The sequence below is a fragment of the Orbicella faveolata genome, unplaced genomic scaffold (assembly GCF_042242905.1).
Source record: "Orbicella faveolata isolate gen_17 unplaced genomic scaffold, um_ofav_v1 contig_14, whole genome shotgun sequence".
NCBI classification, from domain to species: Eukaryota; Metazoa; Cnidaria; class Anthozoa; order Scleractinia; family Merulinidae; genus Orbicella; species Orbicella faveolata.
The window spans coordinates 19,958,902-19,984,769 of NW_028301541.1; the positions used below are offsets into that span (position 1 = coordinate 19,958,902).

General features: G+C 37.4%; 1 protein-coding gene across 3 annotated transcripts; it reads left to right on the forward strand.

Annotated features, from left to right (window-relative positions):
* The first annotated feature begins 806 nt into the window (after positions 1-806).
* Positions 807-25,552, forward strand: LOC110066010 (E3 ubiquitin-protein ligase RNF220-like). Of its 3 annotated transcripts, none has more exons than XM_089286944.1 (16): positions 807-883; positions 9,564-10,310; positions 14,569-14,689; positions 15,301-15,346; positions 16,082-16,174; positions 16,550-16,634; positions 18,561-18,697; positions 19,326-19,446; positions 20,080-20,179; positions 20,606-20,692; positions 21,302-21,366; positions 21,704-21,758; positions 22,564-22,624; positions 23,185-23,226; positions 23,646-23,720; positions 24,031-25,552. In XM_089286944.1, the coding sequence occupies exons 2-16, from the start codon at positions 9,572-9,574 to the stop codon at positions 24,100-24,102; spliced, it is 1,899 nt and encodes a 632-aa protein (XP_089143070.1). In that variant the 5' UTR covers positions 807-883; positions 9,564-9,571; the 3' UTR covers positions 24,103-25,552. The 3 variants fall into 3 exon arrangements, with proteins under 3 accessions (XP_089143070.1, XP_089143071.1, XP_089143069.1); XM_089286945.1 differs by lacking the exon at positions 807-883 and adding an exon at positions 3,520-3,611; XM_089286943.1 differs by lacking the exon at positions 807-883 and adding an exon at positions 8,685-9,187.
* Positions 25,553-25,868: the final 316 nt, after the last annotated feature.

Sequence of the window (25,868 nt, forward strand, 5' to 3'; positions counted from 1 at the left end):
CTGCAAAAACACCGGAAAACGTAGCAAAAAAAGATAAAATTGTTTTTATAACATTATTGTTTCGACTTGTACTTGTTCCACTAGTAAAAAAGTCGAGGTTTTCATCGCACGGTAATCTGCAACATCTAGCGGCACTGACAATAGTTAACTCCTGCCATCAATAAATTAAGTGTCCACCAAATTGAATGTTTTTTTTCTTTGCTTCTCCCGACTTTTTCATTACTTCCAGTCTCGCGACAGGGCGTGTTAGCTTGCGCGGAAAAGCCAATTTTAGAGGCCATTCGTTTCGCGTGCCCTTAAAAGTTTATAGATCGCGGGCAAAGTGCTTTGAACAATACCCAACCACTTTGCCAGTATTATTTGTTGTTAAAGTCACTCTTTTTCTCTCAGTTCGTTGTTAATTCGCTTCCTTTTTGTCCCTCCGGTGAGATAAATTGTTTCAATATTTAATTAACAAATCGGATGTGTGTAGTTGTACGTGCTCTGTAAATTTCCTCGAATTTGTCTTCCACTAACGATCTGCACTAATGAAAAACCAACGAAGTAAACAAGCTACAATCTAATGTTTGCTCTTTTGTTAAATTCCACTCAATTACGTGCTTAACCTCAGTTAGAATCTAACAGGCATTTTCACTTTAATCTAAGCTTGTTTGATAGTTCATTGTAAACATCAATAGAAACTTCAGTCGCCACTACACATGGGTACACAACGCAACTTCTGTCGAAATTGTTATTTGCAATAGCGGCATCTGTCAATAGAAAAAAGTTCCATGTTATTTATTTTAAGTTCTGGACTTACACAAGATTAAGTTTTTCTCTAACTAACTACTTACAGTCCTGATCATACAGTACTAGGTGTCTGTAAAGCTTACTTTCTTCAAAGGTAGGTAACATCTCGTTTCAGAGAAAATTTGAGGTCAATCGAATACTCGTTCTACTTTTTGCTAAAAGAAAAAACTCAAATAGGAAATTTACACCTTATAAGCTAGATTCAATAAGATCCATTTATTTCAAAGGTGGGAAAGTCGATCAGTAGTTAAGTATGTACTTGAGTGAAAACAAAATGGATTTCTGTAAAAAAGAAATTTGGATGATACAATTTTTTTCTTTTTTTGTAATAATATCACAGGAAAATTAGACGGTAATTTATTCATCTTAGGTGATTTAGTTATATCTAGTAATGCTAAACTGGGAAAATAATTTAACTAAACAACTTGCAAAGTTTAATTTCGGTCAGACAGTCCATGGTAAGTTTTATATTTGTTACACAAATCCCATAAAGAAATTATCGACAAGACGTTGTCTAACAAGGCATAGAACTAAAAGTTAAGACTGACTTTTTTTATAAATGATAGTTTATCTAAAGGACAGCTGAGGAGAAACTTGAAGTAAAATACTTCAGTTGTAATCTTTTGCTCGACAAGGTGACGGTCGAATAAACAACACATAAACTCGATGATAATGTTTGAACCAACTCGCAAAATAATGAAATATCCATGTGCCGGATTTTTACAAAAACAATGAATTAGAACAACAGAATATTTGAGGTGCAGCGCCAAACCTTTAAGGTCTAGCTTGAAGTATTCCGAACCCAGTGTTCCTTACTATATATTTCCTTTGGGTAGTTGCAGCCTTTTACTTCACAATATCCCCACAACACGACTGAACATGAAAATTAAACTGATGATAACTGGAAAATTGTGATTTTTAAAGCAAAGTGCCTAAACGAGATTTGATTTACCAGAGTGCAATAAGGCTAACTAGACTGAAATAAAAACACCAACAACACAATCACACTCAGAGTTGTTTCAACGTAAAACTTCTCTCTTAAAAAGTTTTCTGCACTTTTCTTGCAATTATGATGGCAATAATCTTCGTCCATGTTGTGCTCACTATTTAATTTTATTATTATACAGTTTTTTCCGCAAAAATGTTAATTTAGTTGCAAAAGAACAAGACTACCACTATAGGTAACCAGTTGCCTTGCAAATGATACCACTGAGGTAACACGCTCTCAGTTGTCGATTAAGCTAAGCGATTTCGCGCTGAATTCTTTTAAAAAATGCTGTCGTTAGACTAAACAAATAAATCAAATAAATCACTCGTAAAAACAATTTAGCCGTTAGCTTGAATCTTACTGAGCAAGCCCTGCAGATGCAAAGTTGTAACGACTGCAATTCTAAACTATATATATATATATATATATATATATATATATATATATAAAAGACTTTTATACGAAAAATACTAAACTGATCCTAAAAAAATCCGTTTTCTTACTGCATATGCTACCGCAAAACGTTTTTGGCTAAACATCTGGTACTTAGTTGGAAACCTCTTTCGCAGTTTTACAGGAAGCTGTGGGAAAATCGAATGATACATTCCTACCGAAAAACAGCCCAAAAATTTCAATGTCTTCGCGGGGGAATTTAGCCTCGTAACCGTTGCTTTTACGTTTTCTTTTAGCCACTTGTCACACCCCCCGAAAGTTTTCTGCCCAAGAAAATCAACTCGTTCGTGTTTTAAGTTTATTACTTTATATTATTGAGACTAATGGAAACAAACTTTGTATGCTAGCTTTTCGGGCGCCGAGTGCTTTGCTCAGTCCAGTGGAAACCCATTAAAATACCAACATTTTGCACGCTCTGTTCTATTTACAGCGCTAAAATGGCTTTCTAATAAATGGCTTGTTTAGTGTTTACTCAGTTTGTTTCAAATGGCTTCGATTAATACTGAATAATTTTTGCTGTCGTGTTTTCAATCCTCGCTTGTCAAAACGACCATATAATCTTGCGGTTGCTTTGATTCAATTCAATATTTTATAAATTTCAACTGAATACTTGTAATTTTCAAATCCTTTCTTTTAATCAGAAAATATATTTATGGTATTTTTTAAACGAACTTCATATTCTTCATTGCGTCGGTCGCAGATTCACATAACATGTTCTGGGTTAAAATTGTCATTCCTTTCTAAGCTGCAGTTACTGCTGTTAGCATTCACACTAGTTGTAATTATAAATGCTATAAACCTTTCTTCCCGAAATTCACTTTTCAGTATATTCTTAGTACGATTCCATGAGAGATTGAAATGTCCAGAGTTTATTAATCGATTGACGGCTTTTCAAACTGAACTGATCGAAAATTATTACGCAAATATAGTCTTGGATTTTCGAGTAAAATCTTCACAAGTTAAATCAAGAGCTATATACCTTTACATAACTACACGTAGACTTAGAAAATAGCATACTAAAACAGCAAACAGACCCACTTTGAATATACTACTTATTAAATAATCTCTTGGACTCATTCAGTGCCTGCAAAAGCTTCCATAAAGCGCCAATTCTTTGTTGCTCTTGAGCTGTCCAAAAAATTCAATAAATTACAAACCCAACCAACATTAAATAGAGTACGTTTGTTTAATTCTCCATAATAACTGGTTTAAACCCATCCTAACAGCATTAAATGACATATTTTACGTTGCCCGGGTAGCGAGAGTGTTAAATAGCCACTTCCGAGGCGCCAATATGAATTGGTGTGCATTTTCAGTATAAGCTCGAGGGCTCGACACGAAAAAGCGCTCACACTATTTAGAGAATTCAATACCGTTCGAGGTGAGTGTAGTTACTTATAGTGACTCGCAAGCTAATTTAGAACCGAATTTCTTTTTAGAAACATCACTCTCCAGTCATTAGCCGTGACGGCGAAGTGAGCAGTAGATATTATAGTCTTCTATGCCCATTTAAAATCGTCTCCGAAATGAATGTGTCCAATTTATTCATGAAATTTTATTCAATGAAGACATAAACGAAGAATACTTTTCCATAACGATAATTTTCAAATGCGCGCGAATTTACGCGAATCGCTCTGTACGTACGAAAATCTTTCCATCAGCTAGTTTTGTAGTTTCCCCACATTTTGTGTTTTCGATTGCGCAGCTCGACGCAGTCAGCGGAAATTAAGTTGCACAGTGTATAACTCGTTCTTATTGCGTACTGCAGTGTCTTCACCCACTAAGTAAGAGTAGATAATTAAATGACTTTCGCGAGAGCAAATATTATTCAGGTGGCGTAAACACCATAGTTGATTTTCAAGAAAACGTGATCTACTTTCCCGAAGCGTGTCTTATGACACCTTGAATAAAAGATTGAAACAAAACCGACTTCAAGTACAATGAAACCATTTGCAAAGCGAAAGTCACGAATCAACGCGATGAATATTGCTCTTATTTGAATTTTTGGGCAAGAGGAGTTCCGTGCAGGGAATCGAATTTAGCTTTCCCGAACCCATTTAATCGTTTCGCTAGCAGATTTATGTTAGGTTGGATGACAGTTGTCGATTGTTTTGCGGTGTTAATTCTGAATATTCGGAGCGGTTTCCTATATCCCTCAACCTGATTTATAGAGCAAATATTTATGCACATTCGTTTATTCACCTTTGCTCGAAGTTCTAGTCCATAAAAGCTTAAAATTTAATCAACGTTAGGTCGGTTGAGATCAAACGAATCTTTTCATATACACCCATTTCGTTGAGGGCTGTCGCGCTAATTTACCCATACATTTTAAGTAAATTTTATCTGTGATAAAGAAAGGAGTGATTTTAACAACAAACTATCAAAAGACTTTCTGATCCGAAAAATTTAATACCGTCTAGATGTTATTTTCGACTTTTTCAGTTCCCCTTCCTCGAAAACGGAGAAGACCTCTTAACAAAATTTGGGCGCAAAACGCAGTGGTCTTAATTTGCGTAGAGCCGGTATTGTTTAACCCAATTCTAAAGTTTTTCCTCGCCGTTTTTTGTTGACCTATCTTATGACAAGCATGCATGCCTTCCGGCAAAAAAAAATTGTTTCTTTCTTGAAAATCATCTTTCTTCCTCTAGTGAAAACTTCGCGCGTTCTGCGCATCGAAGTTAAACGCGCGGTAACTTAGTTATCTCAAGATCGAATTACTTCTACGAAGTAAACTAAAAGGTCTCGATTCATTTTCGTGATGTCTTTCTTCATCAGATCTATTAACCACCATATGGCTTACTTAGATTTAAGGTAATTATACTTCTTACAGGCCAGATACCGTTAACAATTTGCATAAAAGAGTATTTACACTTCAAAGAGCCCAGCGCTGATATTTCCCAATCGTTATTTAAGAGTGAGGGCGGCGGTTAATGAATTTTTGTTATTAAATTTTCGTATAAGCCCTCCGAGAAATTCTTCTTTGCGCGCAAAGTGAATTTCTCCCTTTCACGGGGAGGTTCTCTTTTAGAGGAATTAGCTCTCCAGAAAGGCTTGTTTTCACTGCTCACTTTAATTTTTTTAAACGGCGTTTTGCTCCCGGCGATAATAACGTAACGCGGCATCAAAAGAGCGAGGATTATGAGAGAAGTCGCTAGCGTCATGTCATAAACATTTCTTCCCAGGAAACCAAAACAACCTACTTGATTATGAATTGAGCAGACAGCACGGTTTATTTTTACAGGTTAATGTTCTCTCCTAAGATAGCCTTCCTTTTTTCCTTGACAATTCATCTCTCTCCGTTTGACTTGATCGCACACATTTAACTTACCAGGCAGACGGAACTGTAGAATAACTTTATCGCTTTGTCAAAGTAAAGCGTTAAAAGGCTATTTCGTGGCCGTTAGGCGGGCGTAATGAGATTTTACGTGATGACAATTTTCAAACTGGGCGCTCACTTAGTTTTGTTAATTGGTTATTTTACATGACTACGGACCATCGATTTACACACTGCCATAAAATTGAAACTAGACAGTTGAATGGTTGACAGAGCAAGCCAGTCTTGTACAACTGAAAAACTATTAAATATACGCTTTAGCCCTTTGAAATCGGAAACTGGACTGATTTTAATCGCAGCGACGTAAAAAGACTTCGATTTCAGGGCGAAAATTTTGTGATTGGGGTGGTAGAATTTGAAAGCGAAAGTCAAAATGACTCGACTCCGAAGTTAAGGTTTGACAAATTTGTATTAGAATTGTAAATCACTTGCGTGTGGAACTCCCAGCAGTTTATTTCTTTATGGAAATTTCGGAACAGGTGCGCGAATGAAAACATCTTATCACTTTGCTAGGGTTTTGCAAGTCGAAGTTTCAATTTTAAAATTTCCTAAAGCTCTTCAGTCGTCGATTTATTTGCCGCACGGCCAGAATAAAGAGATAAATGCATACTCTTTGTAAACAGGAATTTAGCTCGCCAAATTTACTATAAAATTTGTAAATTGCAGTGGTTGTTATGCAAGTGTTTTATTTGGACAGAGCGCCTATTAACGTGAAGTAAAAAAGTGGGTTAGTTTTCCAATAGGCTCTGTTTGTATAATACAAACAAAGACCGTGTACCTTTGATTAATTTTGCTTTATTAACCATGATAATACAATCATTTCAGTTGAACAAAAACACCTACAGCAGCTGCAAAATTTAAATTTCTCTTAAAAGAGTTTAGTTGAAGTTAAATGACGGCCGAGTGAGCTAAATAGTGGTCTTACGACTCGCTTGTTTTCAGAGTTCGCCAACCATCAAAGAGCAATTAATCCTCATTTTTCCCGCTTTGAATTAAAAGTTGCCGGTGATAACAAAAATTAAAATTTAGTGGAGAATACTTTAAAGTGAAAAGATGCCAAAATGAACCCGTATAGCTCGCAGCACGCCGCTTGCCTATTGTTAAGCAGCTTCCTTCCGATTTTTTTTTTAAACAAGTTAATTTCGTCTTTAGTTCAGACCTTCTTGCACCCAGCTGAGTGTTTATAATGTGTCCTAGAACAACGCGGAGTAAAAAAGCTACTTCTAAACTTCGCGTGGGTTGATACTGTCCACTTTTTCGGAAGTTTCTTTTTTTTAAATTTACGCTGAAACAACCGGCACAATTCAATATTAACTAGTTTGCGACAAGTTTGTGTTTTGATACGGCGAAAAAGTTATCGATTTTACCTCCAAGTGGCTGACGCATGCCATACAAACGTGTCAAAATCATTTCACCGCTATCACAATTTCGCCATCTTTGGTGACTTATGCGGGCGGAAGATTTAAGCAAGTGAATCTTCGTAATTCGTCGTTTAATCCTAAGCTTAAGTAAAACCACTTTGGAGTCCATTTTTTGAGTCATTGCTATTTTTATTTTTCAACGAAATTCAAAATCGTCGAACAATTGAATAGCATTCATAAATTTCCACTCGGCGAGGGGTCTGACAAACACACACAGACCTTCAGAAGATTTTTCAATATGAAAAAATCTCTTGTTAAGTATATTCCTAGCTTAAATAACTTTAATTAGCATAGAAATTGGTCCAACCGAGCGACTGCTCCTTCCTGATTATAATTTTAACCTTTAAACGGACAGTTAATGGATTGAGAATGTTTGATTTTCGCTTTCTTCCACAGTGAATTAGGCGCACGGCTTAAATAAAGTACAATCTATTTTGGCGAGTATTCCGATATTTACTGACTAAGTTTTTAGACACAGCTTTTTTAAAAAATAAAAAAAAAATGCTAATTTGTCTTTCGATGAAGAATAACCGTCTTTATTAAAAGCGCAACTGGCACTTATTTGAAAGAAAAAAATGTGAGTGATGATTTCATTTTGTAGTTTCGCTTTCAATACCATCTCCTTTTTTCATAATAGCCACTTCGAAATTATATATTGCGAATTGGACAGGCAGTCTTGCGACATATTAAAGACGGGTAGTTGACATGTTTGACTGTTAAATTAGAGGATCGGTCGGCTCACTTTTCAACGAGCCAAGACTCCGGGAAACAGTGGCTTAAGAAATAAAAACAATGTATCATTTTTGAATAGTTCTTTACTGTGCCAAATTTCGCCGACTTAAATGAAGTTGAAGATTCTAAGCCCCCAGGAACAATATGCCCGCGAGAGGCCTTTTGAGCGCTTAACTATTTCATATCCTGTGCTCTGACAAACTAAAGTCTTCATTTAATAAATATTTAGAGACGGAAACTTCTCCCAAACACCAGGGAACTAATTGATAAAGCGAGATTCAGTTCAACTGCCGGAAAAATCTAGGAGATTTGGCTAATTACGTTCGGCTGGCTAAGAGAGAATTTCCATGTGTGCGAATTGGTGAAAATTAGATAGCGAGAACACTGCAAATAAATTTTTCTTTCATCAGTTTTGTTCATTAAAAATAACTTTGTTATCACTCGCTCAATACCATTTGCTTAACATTTGTTTTTGGTGCTCGGTCTCGACCAGGCTATTAAATGAATGGGAACAACATTGTCTTTAGTTCAAGATCTGTATTTAAAAAAACCCAATTTTCAATCTCTTTTCGCCAAGTGGTTATTGTCTACGCATTGGAAAATTTGGAAATTAATTTTTCTGTAAGCAAATACCTGTTTGCAGTTTTAAATAATTTTTTACCTCTGCATTACAAATGAGGCTAAATAGGTCATTTCCCTCAAGGTGTTTTAGTGAGATTTTTTTATTAAAGTTCGACTTTCAGCCCGGATGTTTGTGCGAAATTGGAAAGTATCACCGCGAACTGTTAGTTTAAGAAGCCAGCAGCAGGTTCTTTTGAAAATATCAAAATTGATGCTATTTTGTTTATGTTAGCGGGAGAATTTGTGGCGACGAAAAGTCTTTATCGCGAATTGAGAAGGAAGAATTATTTTTGACTGAGTACCAGACAGGCTGACATGGAAACGAGATACAGGCCGCTTTTGCGCATGCTCTATAGGTTCAAAATAAAAGCGGCCTTGCTCCAGCTGTAATATCCAGTTCGCTGTTCTTTCTATTTGCGGGGTATCTGTCTCTATCTTTGGTCAATCTACCGCATCTTCCGGTTAACTAGTCCGAGCTGGCACTTACACCACGGCAATAACTTCTCCTTCGCATTGGAACAAGCATTTTTATCTCCATCTCATTGGTTTTTGCCACTCGTAGACGTCCGGTCCGGCCAACTAAGTGGTTTACAAAGCTCTTTGCTTTATTGGTAATTTCGAGTTTGGTAAACGCGAGCGATCCGGGTGTAGGAATCGGGCTTTGATTATCGGAAGCCTTGCGACTGCTCTTTCCAAATACAGCGCAGAAATCGTGGAAAGTGGAATTCACTAACTGCAAAAACCCAGGTTGCTGAACACAAATCGTCTGGTGTTTTGAATGCCGAGAAAACACGCAGAATTTTCGGTTCCTGCGGAAAATGTCTGCATGACGGACTGGATAAAATTTAAGTACGAAGTACATTTCTGTTTTAATTGAGGTTTTGGTATTTGTTATCGCTAATATATTCTCTTTTAAGTAGTTGCTCTTTCAAATATTGTGGCCGAGTTTGTTATGACATGAAATTAATTATTTGAAACCCATTTCCCATTTTTTTTTCAATATATTATGTGTCGTTATTAAGGAACTCACTAGATTAGGGCTAATTTCAAGGTGAAAACAGCGGAGCGCTGAATTCACTGGCATGATGTGAAAATTTTCTTTCCCTTTTGGATCTAAAATGTATCACTTTCATTTGTTACTATGTGAAGCTTGAGGAAAGAATTGAGTTTTAATTTTTGACTCATTTGAATTTTTTTACTCTTCCATTAATTGCTTACTGTGCAGTCAATCAGATGGAAAAGCTTGGTGGACCAGCTTATATACCTAATCCTCTGACTTCTCCTGCACTTATGGTACTTGCGTCAACTGCCGAGGCTGCACGTTCTACAGCATCATCTCCAGGACCTATGAATGATTATCACGCGGTGTACTCCTCACCATCTAACCGCTACATTGATGGTGAAGCTGTTCACAGGATGGTGTTGAACTCAACACATTATCAACACAGGTCGTCGCATCTTGCCCTTTATCCTGGTACAGAACACTATGCAGAAAGAATGCCGCATGAATTTGGCCCTCATTTTCTTCAGCTGCATCACCATTTAGGAGGAGGGCTTCTGCATAAAACAAGTGGACCAACCGCAGTGTTTAATGGAACTGGTGCGTTCCGCAGGGTCGTTCCCCCCGAACATGCCTTTCCTTTCCATCATTTACAACATCAGCGAAACTTGTTGGAACGTGATCACCACGTTGATACCTTGTACAAAAGCTCTGAACTCGAGAAAGAGGCAAGCTTAGATAGGGCATCAAAAGAGAGGATTTCCCCGCGAAAACCTGAGAAGGACAGTGACACGCGTATGAAAGGAGATCAACCTTTGAGCCCTAGCCCAAGAAGACCAAGCTCTCATGAAGAGTCTGATAACAATAATATTGAACCTGTGAGCGTCAAAAGAGAACACACAGAGCAATCAGAATGCTGTAAAAGCAGCGAAACTGATGACACAGAAGCTAGTGTGGACTCTCAATCAAAAGGTGAGAGAAAAATATTTTTCATAGTTAGTTTCTAATCTGTTATGGTACATTAAATTAGATTTTAGTTACTACTCTCCCTAGAATAATCCTGCTATAATAAATATTTATTACAGCTTGCTAAGTTGAATCTTGATGGCAAGTTTTATTCTCTTGTCTGGTAATAAGCTATTCCTGTGATCCGTTAACTCTTCATAACCCATTACAAAAAAAGAAACTGCATTTTACTTTTGGCCATTTCTTAGCAGAGGTAAAATTCGCAGGTTTCAATTTGCTATTTTCATCTTGTGAAGGGCTCTGAGGCTTAAAATTAAAAGCACAGTAAATGCAGATTATTTATTGATTAGTGGAAGTAATTCTGCCAGAGACTAGTGTGCCAGAAAAGCAGATCTGATTAAAATAACTTTTAATTAGTATTCTAAAATTCATACAAGAGGATATCATAACTTCATCCTGGCTGATACAGTCCTAAAAGCTTACACGAAAGCTCTAAATCCTAGTGTTTGATCTTCATTTCTCTTTAAAAAAGACTCAAACTAGTAAATTAAATTGAAAATTAAGAGTTGCCTGGGACCTGCAAGGTGAAATATTCTTGTTTGTGTGCCAAGTACAGAGAATAACACAGCAACTCTGTCATTTAACAATGGAGTCTCTCTAAAAGTAATCTATTTGCAACTAGATAGCATCGAAAAAATTATTCTGCCATTCTCTTTGTAAGTAGGTTTTTTTTCTTTAAATGGTATCCCAGATGTGAGGCAATTTGAATCTATTTCAGAAATTTCAATAGACTTTTATTAAGTGCTGGTGTGAAGGGAAGCGTGTAGAAGAAGGTGATTGAGTTTTCAGCGATGCTGGTGATTATATTCACTCTTTTCATGTGTATTGTCAATATTGAGATATGTTTGAAATAGATGATTTGTAATATACTCCAACAAGATTCTGAAGGCAGATGTATATTAACATAACAATGCTAAATGCTTGTTAGTTATTTTGGTCTCCATAGCATGGAAAAGAGACCCTCTCCAAGGCACTGTTAATATTGTAAATATGTTTTGATTTTACTTGCTATTTTGCTGAGAGCTTTTTCAAGAACTTGACTTATTTCTTTGAAGAAAATAAGTTATGAGACGTAAGCTTGGCATCGCTGAGTTAAGTGGGTTTGCTTTGATGAGATAACAGGCAGCCAACCAGCAGTTTGTTTCACGCCATTAGTGATTTACACCTGCATGCTAAATAGCTATTGCTATCGTCTGTTCTATTGTCTTTTTCTTTTCTTCTGTTTTCTTTCAAAAGGAGGGCTAATTTTCCAGGAGACCTGTTGTCCCTTTCTTATGTGAGATTAGCTGATTAAAATGATCACAAAAAGTGTATTGCATGGTAGTTGCTCATTTGAAGTGACTTAAATGTGATGTGATTCTCAGTTCATTCTTCTTTTGGTGTTAAAAAAAGAATTTTGCATTTGAATAGATGCCAATTTCCAGTTTCCTATTGCACAACTCAGTCACACATTTTCTAGGCTTATATTTTTTATTATTCTGCCATCATGCCACTAAAAGTTTTAAACAAGGTCCTTAGTAGTGTGAAATAAGTGCAATTTCTGTTCATGTTTTCATGTTTCAATTTTCAATTATTAAGTAATACTTGCATATGTAAAATGTATAATATTTCATAACATGGCCAAGGGCAAATTACATGTAGTATATTGCAGGTGGATACCTGTAGTTTTATTCAAACTGGAAACAGTTTTATTCAGTGCCAAAAAGTATTGTGAATCATTCAGTAATGCTTTTCAAACTTACTTACTGTCTGTATTTCCTCAGAATATGCAATTATTGTTTTGTATAGACTGAATACTACTGAGAGTTGCTTGACACTTTTACACTTGTGAATATTAAGAACAATTTGTGATAATTATTAAGACAAGCAGAAGAAAAACTAGTTCCTGAGTCTTCTCGTATTTCAGTTTTCTGTTTCCACGCAGTAGACTTTGCTAAGACATATTTTATAGTCAACATGGATCTTGCGGGTGGTATACTTTAAACTAGGAGACGAAAATTTTTGGTGAAAAGACGACTTGTTTCTATGGTGTTTTGTTTGACGCTGTAGTGTCTTTTTGTAATTAGTTTGTCGCAATGCCCCAAGAAATAGGATCTCCCAGGAAGTGCCATTTTTATTATTAGCTTTTTGACATGAAATATACTCAAATATCAAAGTACACATTGACACTTCTTGTGTATTATAAAGGGGAATATTGACTAAGTTTGATAAAATAACTGATGGCTGACAAAACAGTGGCAACAGAATGTGCATTTTTTTTTTGTTAAATAAATTCTGTCGCTTACACCTTTTATTTTCAGTAAATAGTAACAATGAAAAGTGGCTTGGTTATTTTCATGCAAAAAATATCACACCTTTGGTACGACTTTTAATTTTGTAGTCATCCAACTGTGTTGTTAATCATTGATTGTTTCCAAAGATGTGTAGCATTAACAACCAGACAAAGTGCCATCTAGTGGATTATCCAGCATACACGTGTACAGACTGCATTATCCACCCTTGAAGAAATACGCCCAGACCTTACATGCTTCTCAACAGATAGAGCAGACAACAGATAGATTTCTATCTTCTATCAAGAAAAAACAACCACCCGTGCTAGGTTGAATATACGATGTCTTTGTAGCAGTACAATGCTTGCATTGTCTTATACACTATGTAATTGCCTGTTACACATTTTAATGAAATGATGAAATTAAAAAAGCTACTGAAAACTTGGGCTGAAATTTTCATGAATAAAAGCGATGTTGTATGTGTCTTACAGACATTTTTTTTAGGTAGATGTAAAGTTATACTTGTTTCTTCTTCAAAATTTCCTTCAGTATGCTTTGGGTCGTATTAATTGCCAGCTTCACTGACATTGCTAAGAAACCATTCCATCCCCTCCAGAATGTTGTTCAAGTTGAGCTCCTTCTATTTTGTTTAGTGTTAAATTTTTGGGTTAATTATGGCCTTTCATAATGTTTTCACCTCTCTTAATCCAGTTGTGATGAAGAAGAACTTTCTCTTTGGTTGATTTTTCAGTATCATGAATCCAAATTACATTGTTTGGGAAATATGCTGATCAGCCAGTTACTCTTAAAAAAGGTTTCTGAGGCAGAGTCGTCAAACTGCAATTTTCTGAGCACTAGTACACTTCCACTTAGTTAGGGAGACTTGTAAGAGCTGGCCAAAACATAGATTTGAATGTAAGAATATTAATTTTTTACCCTTGTAATGTGGATGAATGGGTTTAAGCAGCAATCCAAAAAGTAATGGCCACGTTTTTGTGGTTACAATATTATTATATTTTAAGACAGAAGTTTGGTTTCAACTGAAGCTCTGACACGCTTTAGTTAAAATGATACTTCCTACAATTTTCTTTGTGCTTGTCATTTTTGTATTCCACATGTAGACGTTCAATGTTCCTTAATTAGCCTAAATAAATAGCTGCTAGATGAGTCCATAGTAAGCGTGTCTTTTGATGGACAGTCAGTCAAAGTTCTGTCAAGTTACAGATGTTATGAAGGATGACTAGTTCCCTCAGAGTTCTTGAAAGATGACTGATTTTTCTTAAAGACTTAAGCCCCGGCCAAACAATTGCAACATTTCAACACAACATATCGCAGCATTGTTGGGAGCAACAATGTTGCCACCCTGTTGCAACGTGTTGCGACATGTTGTAACATGTTGGGTGTTGTTGGCTCAAATTTGAAAATGATCAAATTTTCCATGCAACATTTGTGGATGTTGCATGATGTTGTAATTGTTTGGCTTAGAAAAACCTTCCATGACAACAGTGGGTATAGATTGTTTTCACACAACGCCACTGCAGACATATTGTCCGAAAACAATGAAACGGTGGCCATGTTTATGTACCAAACCAATCCTGTGGGAGTTGAAATCTTTTCTTATTTAATTCCTTTTCTTGTTCCCATAAATTTTCATGGTGCTGGCCATGCCAGTGAAAATGCTCTATAGATACCCTCTAGAACAACACATTGTCGAATGGTGAGCATAACTTTATTTTTGGTAATTTGTCTGTAATTTTGGAACTTAATTGTTTTTGCCTCAAATTAAGTTATATGCAGACCCTCTAAAAATATTTACTGTTTCATTATGAATTCCAGGTCTATGTTATAAATTTATAGAGTAGTGCTAGAGACATTGTATGATACTTTTTGTGTTTATTGATGCAATTTTTCTTCTTTTCTTGCAACACCTCCAGGAAGGCGGAGATCATCGTCAACGCAAGCGCCATGTTGTCCTGTTTGTGGCACTAGCATCAGGCCTGGTGAAATGGAAAGCCACTTTGCTTGGGAAATGGAAAGATTCTGTGATGAAAACAGGTTAGTTTGTACACATAGATAATACACAATTATTTTATCTAAGATGAGGGTGTACCCAGCCAGGCGGCAGGCCTCAAACTAGACAGGGGTTTCATTAACATTTTTGGCATGAGGGCAATTGGTTTTCACAGGCGGGCAAAACTATTTGAACTTAACTTCTTTATAAGAAAAACTTTCCATTTGATAGTCAAACTAGCCTGGCAAAATCATCCCCACAGCTTGCCAATTTGCCCTGTGTCCAGCCCTTAGTGATACCCTTGAAACTGGGACTGCCTGATTTGAAGTCCAGTACACTACCAGTAGAACTGAATCCAAATTTTTTTTTCGCAGAATTATTTCAAATAACAAGTAAATTCATTTTAGCGAAAAAAAAATTGGGGGTTAGGTGCACTTTAAAGAAATGTATGAAGTTTACTTGGAATTTCGTGAGGGTCGGGGGAGGTCTTCTCTTCTGTGGGGGGAGGTATGGATACTTCCTGGAACACTACACATTCCTTCTTCAATATAAAATTGCTTACTTAACACATTATATGTCGATTTCTATCAGTTTGCTTCATTTGGCTTAAAAGTTATGCCATAGAGCTTACTGTAGAATTTACCTGTTTCAACAGAAAACTCAGAAGAAGTCAAAGAGAGTCTGCTATGCAAGCACGGAAGGTACAGTTTACAATGATGATATAACAAGTTCCTAAATGTTATTCCTCAAAACTCTGATGTCAAGAAATAAATTTTTCCTTCTGGTGACTGTGCAATTCTTTTATTACTGATTGGGATAAGTTGAAACTATTTCAGTTACATGTTCTTAATATTCTATGGTTTATCTGTAGTAAATATGAATCCTGTTAGTAAGAGTAACAGATGTTTTATCAAAGTGAAATTTCTGTGGGATATCAAACTGATGTTGTGGATCAAAAAAGTGTGAAAGCCAACAAGAGTGCAAACCCTTGTTCCTACTCTTATGGTAGGCTTTCACTGATTTTCTCTCTTTGAATCTGAACATGCCTGCATTTTCCTGGGAATCCATAGTGTGTATTTGTTGACAGGGAGATGATTTCTAGTGCTCTTGCTTGCTCTTAGCTTGTCTCACTCTGCAATAAAGCTCATGATGGTCTACAAGAGTAGCAGGGCTGTGCTCTAGAAGTGCCTGGGTGCCACAGGCAACTAACTTTTGCCTTTGAGCAACTGGAAAAACACTCTTTTCATATAAGTTTAGGTGCTGGGCACCCAGGATTGCATGGTTAGCAATCTTTGGGCTCCTTGTGATTTTTCTTAGACCACATCCTTGTGCAGACAGTAATCTCATCCAACTCCCATCCTTCCATATTCTTGTTTGATCCTCACACTTCTGGGAGTTTACGAAGGTTGTACTCAGCCTCAATTTTTTTTCTTCAGAATGGTGAAGCCTACCAGAAGAAGGTAAAGCAGGAATTCAAAGGAAACCCTTCAAATCACCCTGATGACACACCAGCCAGTACCAGACAGCAGGTAAGTTATACTGAAAGGGTGGCTGTAATAATATACCCAAGATATAACACATGCTGTGATTGGTCAATCGTTGTGTTTTTGGTAAACTTAAAATGCTTTCAATCATTGTACTGAAACAGCAGAATCTGAGATTTTTGGTCTTAACCCCACTGTTGTTTTGTTTTTTTTTGAAATTCCAAAGGGCAGAGGGGTTGGAATCTTTAAAGTCAAATATGAACCAAAATTCGAACAAGAGGATTTTTTTTGGGGGGGAGGGGGTGGTTCAAACCAAAGCAGCCCTTCCTAAGACAGGTACAGATATTTTCTGGAAAAATACATTTTATATTGAACATTGCTTTACCTATGGCTAAAATATCTTCTCTCTCATAACAACAGACTTATTTAAGAGTGTGTGCTAACAGAATGGCAAGAAGTGGCCGTTCAACACCGCTCAAGCCAACAAGGTCCAGAAGCTCTCAAAGTAGGCTACTCCTCTAATGTTGTAAAATCCTATCAGTTCTGAAGCATCTTACTTACTTAAGGTCATTCCACTGAAATAAAACCTGTACTGAGATTTTTGTCAAACTTTGCGTATTGATCGTTTACATTATAAGAACTTAAATTTTGAAATAAAAATGAGGGATCCCCATGTTCGTTTAGGAGCAACAGCACCTTGTTTGTACCCATATAAATCCTTATAATAGCACCATGATTGTAGTCACGATTGCTTGCTAAATTCATGTTTCCGATGATCGCTTTTTGTTCTACACTAAGAATTGGTCCATATTTATTTTACACAGTGAAATTTATTACTCAATTCAAAACAACAGAAAAAAATGATAGGTCACTATACTCATTTGGGAGAAAATGAGGATTTACCTCTATGGCGAGGTCCAGCTGTAAAGAAAAAGCCACCATTTTTTAATGCACATGCGCTAATCATGCATGAAATTATGCAATACTGGGGAATGACCTTAAGCCAGGTCCTCACTTGCAATGCAAGCTTAAGCATAAGCACAAGAAGCTTACAGTGTATGCGCTAGTGAGGAGCACCATAGCATAAGCATAAGCTTTCTTCTTATGCTTATGCTTATGTTTAGTGAGGACATGTTGACACAAGCATAAAGTTCTCGCTGATTGGCTGATAGTCTTATGCTTATGCTTATACCAACATGTCCTCACTGGACACTATAGAGACATAAGTATAAGCATAAGAAGAACGCAAGGTTTTGATATTCTTATGCTTATGCTTATGTCGTGGCCACCCTCACTAGTGAATAAGCTTCTTTTTAACGCTTATCCTTGTGCTTGCATCACTAGTGAGGACCGGGCTTTACTTAGTTGCCCTATGCCTGCTGGCATGTAGGGCAGCTTGAATCATCTACGTGTGCCTTATTTTGTACACCTGTATTGTCCAGCCATAGTCATTGCTCCATTCAGGATTTTGGGAAACTGAAGGGTTATTTTGCTTTACAACAGAATCTACATGTAGTTACCTTCCAGAAATATAAATTTAATATTAAATTCCTGTACCAAAAATATGTTTTTTCTCACTAAACCAAGGAAAGTGGGCTTATGCATGTTACCTGAATTTTATAACTTAAATTCAAGGGTTTTTACAGCTTTTGACTTAACATCAACTTTGATTGTGATGTCAAAGGCAGGTCATTGTCTATCTCATAAAAATAATTTTATATCCCTGTGAGGTAGTTGAATTTAAGAAGTTGAAGAGACAGTGTTTTTGAAGAAAAGGCACTTACTCAGGATGGGAGCTTTCTTAATTTTTGAAGAATTTTTATATTACAGTGGAGCCTCCGGTTGCCACCACCTCTCCTCAGGGACCAGTTTTCCAAAATACGAAAGGTTTTTACGTCAAATCCCCATATCTGGAACCTCTTGTACGCGACCACTTCTCGTAAGCTTTTTTAGAGCTTAAAAGTTTGAAATTTTCTGTCGTTTTCAACCTCCTGTAAGCAACCACTTGACAGATAATGGAGCAGAAATTGAATAATATGGTGTTGTAACATTATCACATTTCTGGGTAGCACAAGAGACAAAAATTCCTCAATAGGACGTTTCCTGATTTTTTTCTCACAATTGACTTTTCACATGAATAAAACATGGTAAGTCTCAGTAGTTACTGTATGTTAATGAGGCAAAATTTTGACCCAATATGGTCAAAGTTCTCGTAAGCGACCACCTAGGCTTGACATTTTGGGTGGTCACTTGTAGGAGGTTTGACTGTAACTTGGAAGCAGGGAACATAATGTAAAGGTTGCTTGTGTTGTTAGAATATGGAGCAATGGAAGGCATGTGTGTTTGAGCAGGGGAGGGGTGCTTTTAGGACAGAAAGTAGTAAATAGAATCATGATACTAATTTCTTACTATGTTCTCTGTTGTATCTTAGGCTCACCAGTGAATTCACCTCTAGGTGGAGAGGAAGGACCGTCAGGAATAAAAACAACATTGTGTCCTGTGTGTGGAGAAGTGATTCACGGAAATGGAGATGAGTTAAATTCTCATGTGGAAACTTGCTTAAGAAAGGTACTTACTGTGTGTTTGTGTTATTAAATTACTTCATTGTGATTGGTTGAGAGCAGGTTAATTTATCATTAATTTTTAATTTGCACAGCAGTGCAAATGAAAGTGTACAGTTGTGTGAATTCCCAGTCATGTAGTAAATGAGTAATCGTATGAAGCCTCAAGAACTTAGGGATTTTACTTGTCTTGTGATATATTTAGAAATTCTTTCAAATGACACTTGCGTGAAGGTTTGTGCAATTTTGAGAGAATTTTCAAATATCACTTGCAGTGTAAATCCTTCATTGCACTCGCATTCATCTGTATACAAACCTTGTTTGATACATCTGAAATAACAAATATTTGACTCTTTAAAAGTGTCACACACAGACTGTAGCAAGTGCAAATTGCTTGTCATCGCACATCAGTGTGGTAAATTTGACGTTTTGAGCAGCAAAATGTTGGTCTGGTCCAGCACACTGACTGACTGGGTGATTAAATTTAGACCAGAAATCTTAAACGTGTTTCTTAGTATGAAATGCTGCAAACTTTCCCTGGTATAAAATTTGCATTCAGATCTTGGGAGTGAAAGGGTTAAAGTTCTTGTGCTGGAGGTCTTCTCACGAAAGAACTGCTTGTCTTTGATTTGTAGAAAGAGGGTGGTGGTGTTGACGACATTGATGACACTAATGGCCAGGAGGTGTTTGAAGAATACGAGTGGGCTGGACAAACCAGAATACGAGCCACAACTCTACTGGAAGGAGGCTTTAGAGGTAACGTGTTTTTCTTGTTAAGTGACGCTTGAGACAATTTGTCAGCCAAAGAGCTTAGGCAGGATCTTTTTTTTTTGAGTAGAGTTAATTATAATTAATTATTATTATTTTCAGAGTTTAGGGTCATGTCTTTTAAATTTCACAATTCTCTTTCAAGCAATGGTATGACTCAGAGCAATGACATCAGACACAATAACTATTATAGGAAAATGTGTTGGCATTAACCATTTAATCTGATGGGCAAGGTTTGAATCCACTTGAAGCTGATTTTACCATTGCACATACTTGGCAAGCCACTACTTAAAGAATTCAGACAGAAACTGAACTGGAACAGTTACACAGCACTCAAAACCCTTGTACTCCTAAATATGCCCCACCACTACCTAACTGAACACAAGGTCTGTCCTGTTGTGTATTGTGCTTTGCTTCTTGGTTTGAGACCCAGCCCCTCTGAATTTCACTTTGGCTTCATACTTCCCTTGAGACCCCTCCCCCATGGCATTTTCAGTGACCTTCTATGGGATGGGTGTGGATAATTTTTGGAACTGCACACTTCTAGTCCTATTCTACTTTTCTGTTACAGTAATATGAACTTGAAGAATGACATTTGCATTTTTTTCTTTCTTTCTGCAGCATCAGGTTTTCAAACGGGTATTAAACGGAAGAGAGAGGAAGAAGATGATGGAGATCTCAATATTGATGGCGACGATTCTGAAGAGTATGGGAAACCTCAGTATCCTATAAAACTGATTTACCTCTCTGTAATACTGGTTTGCCTCGGTCAAACTAGTTTACCTCTGTCAAACTGGTTTACTTCTCTGTCAAACTGGTTTACGTCTCTGTCAAACTGGTTTACCTCTTTGTCAAACTGGTTTAACTCTCTGTCTAACTGGTTTACCTCTCTGTCAAACTGGCTTTCTATATTGTGACACCACTGTTTCTTGTAGGAGTTCAAAAAATAAAAACAGAAATGATGTCAACTCCTTGAAAATCCAAAAATATATCCTGGGCTTGTTTTGTTCATAAGGTGGAGGGGTGTATAGGAAGTTTGCAGTATCAGAACTCAGTGTTCATAGAAAACTTAAAATCTCAAACTATAGATATTCAAAGATGTAGGTTGTTGTTGTCTTGTCCTTAATTCGTGATGTCATAAAACAAGGTACACAGAAGCTGATGTGATTCCTTGCAGTGCTGACGAGCCTGATGAGGATCACGTCAGACAGGCTCTCAGGGGAGCAGTGATAAGGTGAGTTGTGGAGTTTTTTTTTTTTGATGGCAATGTTTTAATCAAGGGTAGAGAAGGCGGTGTGGCCAAGTGGGTTTGATTTGGATTTAAAATCTGGAGGTACAAATGTAGCTGGTTGAAATCCTTTACCCTACCACTTTCTGAATCTGTTCTCGGTGCTCCTGAGTTCAAATCCTCGACCGTGTTGGGTAAATAGTCAACTGATCAGCTTCCCAGCAGTTGGGATTCACAGTGCTCCAATTAGCACAACATTTGACAAATAATTTTTTTTTCGGTCGACAGGCACAGAGCTAATATAGAGGCCCTGTTTGAGGGGTGGGAGGTGGAGGGTGGGGGGAGGGTTCTTTTTGTACCTCGTCTGAATTTCAAACCTTTTCACGTCCAGAAGGCTCGAGAAAGGTTCGCACGTGTCTGTCGAAATTTCGTCCAAAGCCACTGATTTCTCTATCGGAAATGTTTAAGTGTAGAATGTTTAACGTAAATGCGTATTTCTGTCCCTGAAACATTCTATTTTCGGATAAACCTGCGTTTCAGGGAGATTATATTTTTGGTCATTCTTTTATGTAACTCACAAAAGTGCTCAATTCATTTGCGTTTGAATTTTTGCAGTGGTGAAAACTCTCCAGTAGGCAAAAATGGTCCTGCGAGAGAACAGAGCCCAGAAGATGAAACTGGTAAGTGAAAGCTCATAAAAGCAGTCGTAAGTTCTTTCTCTCTTCGAAAGACGTTTGCGTTTCGACCCGAAAAATTCCATAGTGATGACGTAGCCGTACAGAGAGCCGTATGAGTCTATGATTGGTTGTCACATGCGGGCGAAAATTCAAAATTGAGCAACAACCAATCGCAGACGCTACACGGATTTCTGTACAGCTACGTCATCACATTGGAATTTTTGACCACGTCTTGGACATCTCTTGAGTGAAAAAACTAAAGTTGAATTGATAAACAACATAAGAGACATCCTGGCAGTTCATGTATTTGTTATTAATGATTTGTTTACTTCTCTTGCAGAAGACGATCCTGCGGAAACAAAAGTTAACAGACATAACGAAGATAGAGATCACCAGTAAGTGTATAATACCAGTTTGGTCAGTTTTTTATTTGATTAAACGTGGCTAAAAAAATGGAGAACACCTGATGACAATGATATTACAAGCGCGATGCAGTTATGAAAGTAAGAGATGCGGTTAACTAATGGTTAAAAAAAAAATAGAAAAATTAGAGACCTTTAGACGTAGATACAGGAACTTCTTTAAGTGCGCTATTTGACCGCAAGTTGTAAATGAAATACTCACAAGATTAGGCCGTTTATGTCTAGTTCGTCACAACATTCCTCGCTTCCACACACAGACAAGTATGGAATTAGATCGATGTGCAGAAAGCCAGGATTTCATGGCCAATACCGGACATTGTGAACGCTGGTGCCATCATGTTTTGTCAGTGAATAGACATGGATGAAAGAATTAATCACATTCGTCGATTTCCACCAAAACACGTCAAGTGTCTACTGATAAACTTCTCAAACTCATTAATAATTCATCAAGCTTATAACAAAGGAAATCATGACCGTGACACGAGTTGGGATGGATGATCCCACTTAGCATAGATTTTTACGATATTAATTCTCCGTTTTTTCTTCAGTGTTAGTTTCGATTGAGAAGATATATCAAACACACAAGACTGTTGGACTACATAAATTTCCAAACACCTCGAAGTTCATCAAAAATACTCCGCTACGCGTCGCATTTACAACTCTCTTCTTGGTGTTTGGAAACGTGGTCAGACACGGTCTTACGTTTTTGATATATTACATAAAATATGGAGCAGTTGTGAAGACAATGCTTACAGTTCACATTTGGTAATGTGTTTAGTTTCAGGGAGGGTAACTCAGACCTTGTCATCGGTTCTCTCAAGGTTCGGATCAAGGAACTGGTAAGCCACTAAACCATGAATCTTGTTAATTGGTAGACTGTAAGTGTCAGAAACTGCGTCCATTAATGGCTTATTCCTAATTAAACTGGTTGACGTTATGGAAGATTTAAGGGCTTTTATTATGTAAGGACCTTAAACACAGTCCGTGATTAACAATGGGCCCTTTTTCAGCGGGATAATTTAACGGACAGTATAAGGGGCCTTTAGTACCGCCAAGAGATCTAAAGCACAATTCAGAACGACGGAAGGATAATTTATTCCATTGCCCAAAATTACCTTTCAATCGAAGAAAGCCTGGAACTAAAGGTTGACCAAGGTAGAAAGCCATTTTAAAGGTATTAATAAACCATAAAGGAACAAGGATGGATAAAATTGGGTGAGATTGAGAAGGATTGCAAACGACCAACTTGAAACATTGAGGGGTGAAGTTTTTGGGACGCGCAAGCCGTCTCTAACATCAGCTACCTACTGTACTCAAAGCGGAACACTTTGCGCGGTCTAACATGTTTCATACGGTATTTCATTATCGCTATTTTTCCTGTTTTCTTGTATTCTAACAGGAAAAGAAGAAGTCGGAGAAAATCAAATGTTTAATCTGCATGGTGGGTACCCAGTTTTGTTGTTCCTTCATGCTAGAGCACGGTATAATTTCTGCTAAGTGTTTTGTAATTGCAGAACGCCACAACCTACCTGTTTGATGTCATTGTTTTTTTTTCCGTTTTACTGGGCCACTTTTCGTTTATGTACCTTCTTGTTTAATGATCCTTCAATGAAAACGCAGTCTAGTGTTTCTACCGCGCTTTACAGTGAATTTGTGGTTAGCTTGATTTCGCAGAAGTGTGGCAGCTCTCGTAAGCTTGTAATTCTTTTGCTTGTTAGCAGCTGTTATTGTTTTGGGGCTAAGGACATCGTTTCTGTTTGTTCTATTGTCCTCTCAAAGTTATCATTCCATGCATGTGAGACCTTACGAGAGCTGGTACCTTACCTACCCGACCTTAATTTCGCTGTTTTCTCGCTACAGGAACCATACACTAATCCTTTGGCTTCGATTTCCTGCTGGCATGTTCACTGCGAGGAGTGCTGGCTCAGAACGCTGGTAAGTTACCATAGAAACGTTTACACCCCCCTGTACTCATCTTTCGCGCGCCTACTCCTTGAATATGCCTCCTCCATGCACTAGTCTCTCCTCCATGCGATTCCGTCACGAATTCAAGAGATTAATTCTCCTTACTAATTATCATAAATTTCTTTTAAAGAGAGTTTCGAGAATTTGGCAGAACATCAGTATCACATCCCCAAGCTGACTGTTTCCTCTTCTCTCTTCACTTGCCAGCTTAACTATGCTTTGATTTTGAAAACGAGAAGTAATCAATTGATCAGACTGATTTTCTCCTTTTCCTTTCAAGGGAGCGAAAAAGCTGTGTCCGCAGTGCAATATGATTACCTCGCCGTCTGACCTTAGGAGAATTTACTTGTGATAATGGTGATGATGATACAGTGCCTCGTAATCAGCGGAATGTAGACAAGAGACAAAGCATGCCACACCGACCTGGTCTTAGGTTTTGGCTCAGTCCTCCTCAGTTAGTAATTGTAGGGGTTGTCACGGAAGTGTTCAACTTTGCGACGAGAAGAGACATTGGAAATCTTGCTCCTCGCGATTGGAGTGGTGTATTTTGAAAGCGTGCTAGAAAGAAGCACTGAAAAAGTAGCTTCAAAAACCAACGAAGAACCAACGAATTGATGTGTTGGACGTTTTAGTTAGCTTAGTTTTGTACGACTATCACTTTACCAGACGCGATTGCGTGATTGTGTGACTCGGTTGCGTGACTGTGTGACTCGCACGAAACGTGTTTATCGCTTGACATTCTGGGACTTACTGTAGTTTCACGCTACTCAAAGGGCACACTTCTATTTTTGGCGGAAGATTCCGTGGAGCTGCTTATCAAACATTAAGAAATAATTTAAATTTACCGGTAATTTTTCAGATACCGTAGACTACCTTGAAAGCCCTCGTGTTCTTCTTCAATAAATTCCAGCTGCTAAGTAAAAAATAAATTAAATCTGCATCAAAGCCTATAAAAAATAAGACTTGCTTAAGCTAGCAACGTGTTAGCTTCCTAAAGAGAAACGCTTAACTTGTTAGTTGTCCGACGTGGATTAATTGCAAACGTGGCAAAAATTGCACGCACCCAAGGTGTTGGAAACTTATACGTGAGTTCGAAATGTGCCTCGTTCCAGTCCTCTACAGGAAAAAAGACTCTAGATGAATAATACTTACCCTTTCCCCGCTAACTTGTCTACGCAGAAGTCTCTTTTTGTGTTTTCAAAAAATTCCTCCCCACTAGGGACGAGTTTTGGTCAGAATTATTCCATACTGATGATGTAGCTGTGCAGTGATCCGTGTAACCTCTCTTATTGGTTGTTGCTTGTTTTTGGAATTCTCGCGCGCAAAATCGACCAATCAAAGACGCTATAAGGAGCTCCTTATCAGCCTTCGTAGAGTTGGCTAAGGGAGACGTCCTTATTGATTGCGCCACCCTCCCATCCCCCCTTGCTTACAAACTGTGATAAGGCGAAAGAGTGTGAATAAGAACATACCTATGACAAATTATTGTCTCGCTTCACCAGATTTCTTCCCGGCTGTAAAGTTATCTTTAATATTGAAATAATTTAATTAAACTTATTTAAAAGAGTTCATTGTATACCATTGATAATATTTAAACAACTTAAAAAAAGGAGAACTTATATGTAAAAATTGCAGAATTATGTATAATTTTTTTTTGAGCCAATAACATTTTTATAATTTGCGTACAGTAACTCTGGCGAGGCAATGATTTGGCGATTTTAGCGCTTTTTTCCAGAGTGTAGGAGACGTTTGCAATACTGAGTTGTGTTAGATAATAATAATTAAAAATGTATCATACCGTACTGTAGTTCCGGTTTTCTTTTTCACTAATTAAAATGTAGTATCGTTGGTGTCCATGTATACCGTGAAACTCGTATGTGTAATCAAATGGTGGCGAGTGAAATTAGGAAATAATTCCACGCGCGTTTTGTCAAAATTCTCATAATTTCCCGAGCCTTTCAATCATGGATCGTTATAACCACTCTATATCGGTTAATGCCAAAATCACGGAATCAAAAACTTCCCAATCATTAGTGAACATGTTGCTGTCAATTTTGTGGCACAATAGGTTACCATAGCAACAGTATGACCTGCTAAAAACACCGTTAATTTTAGCTT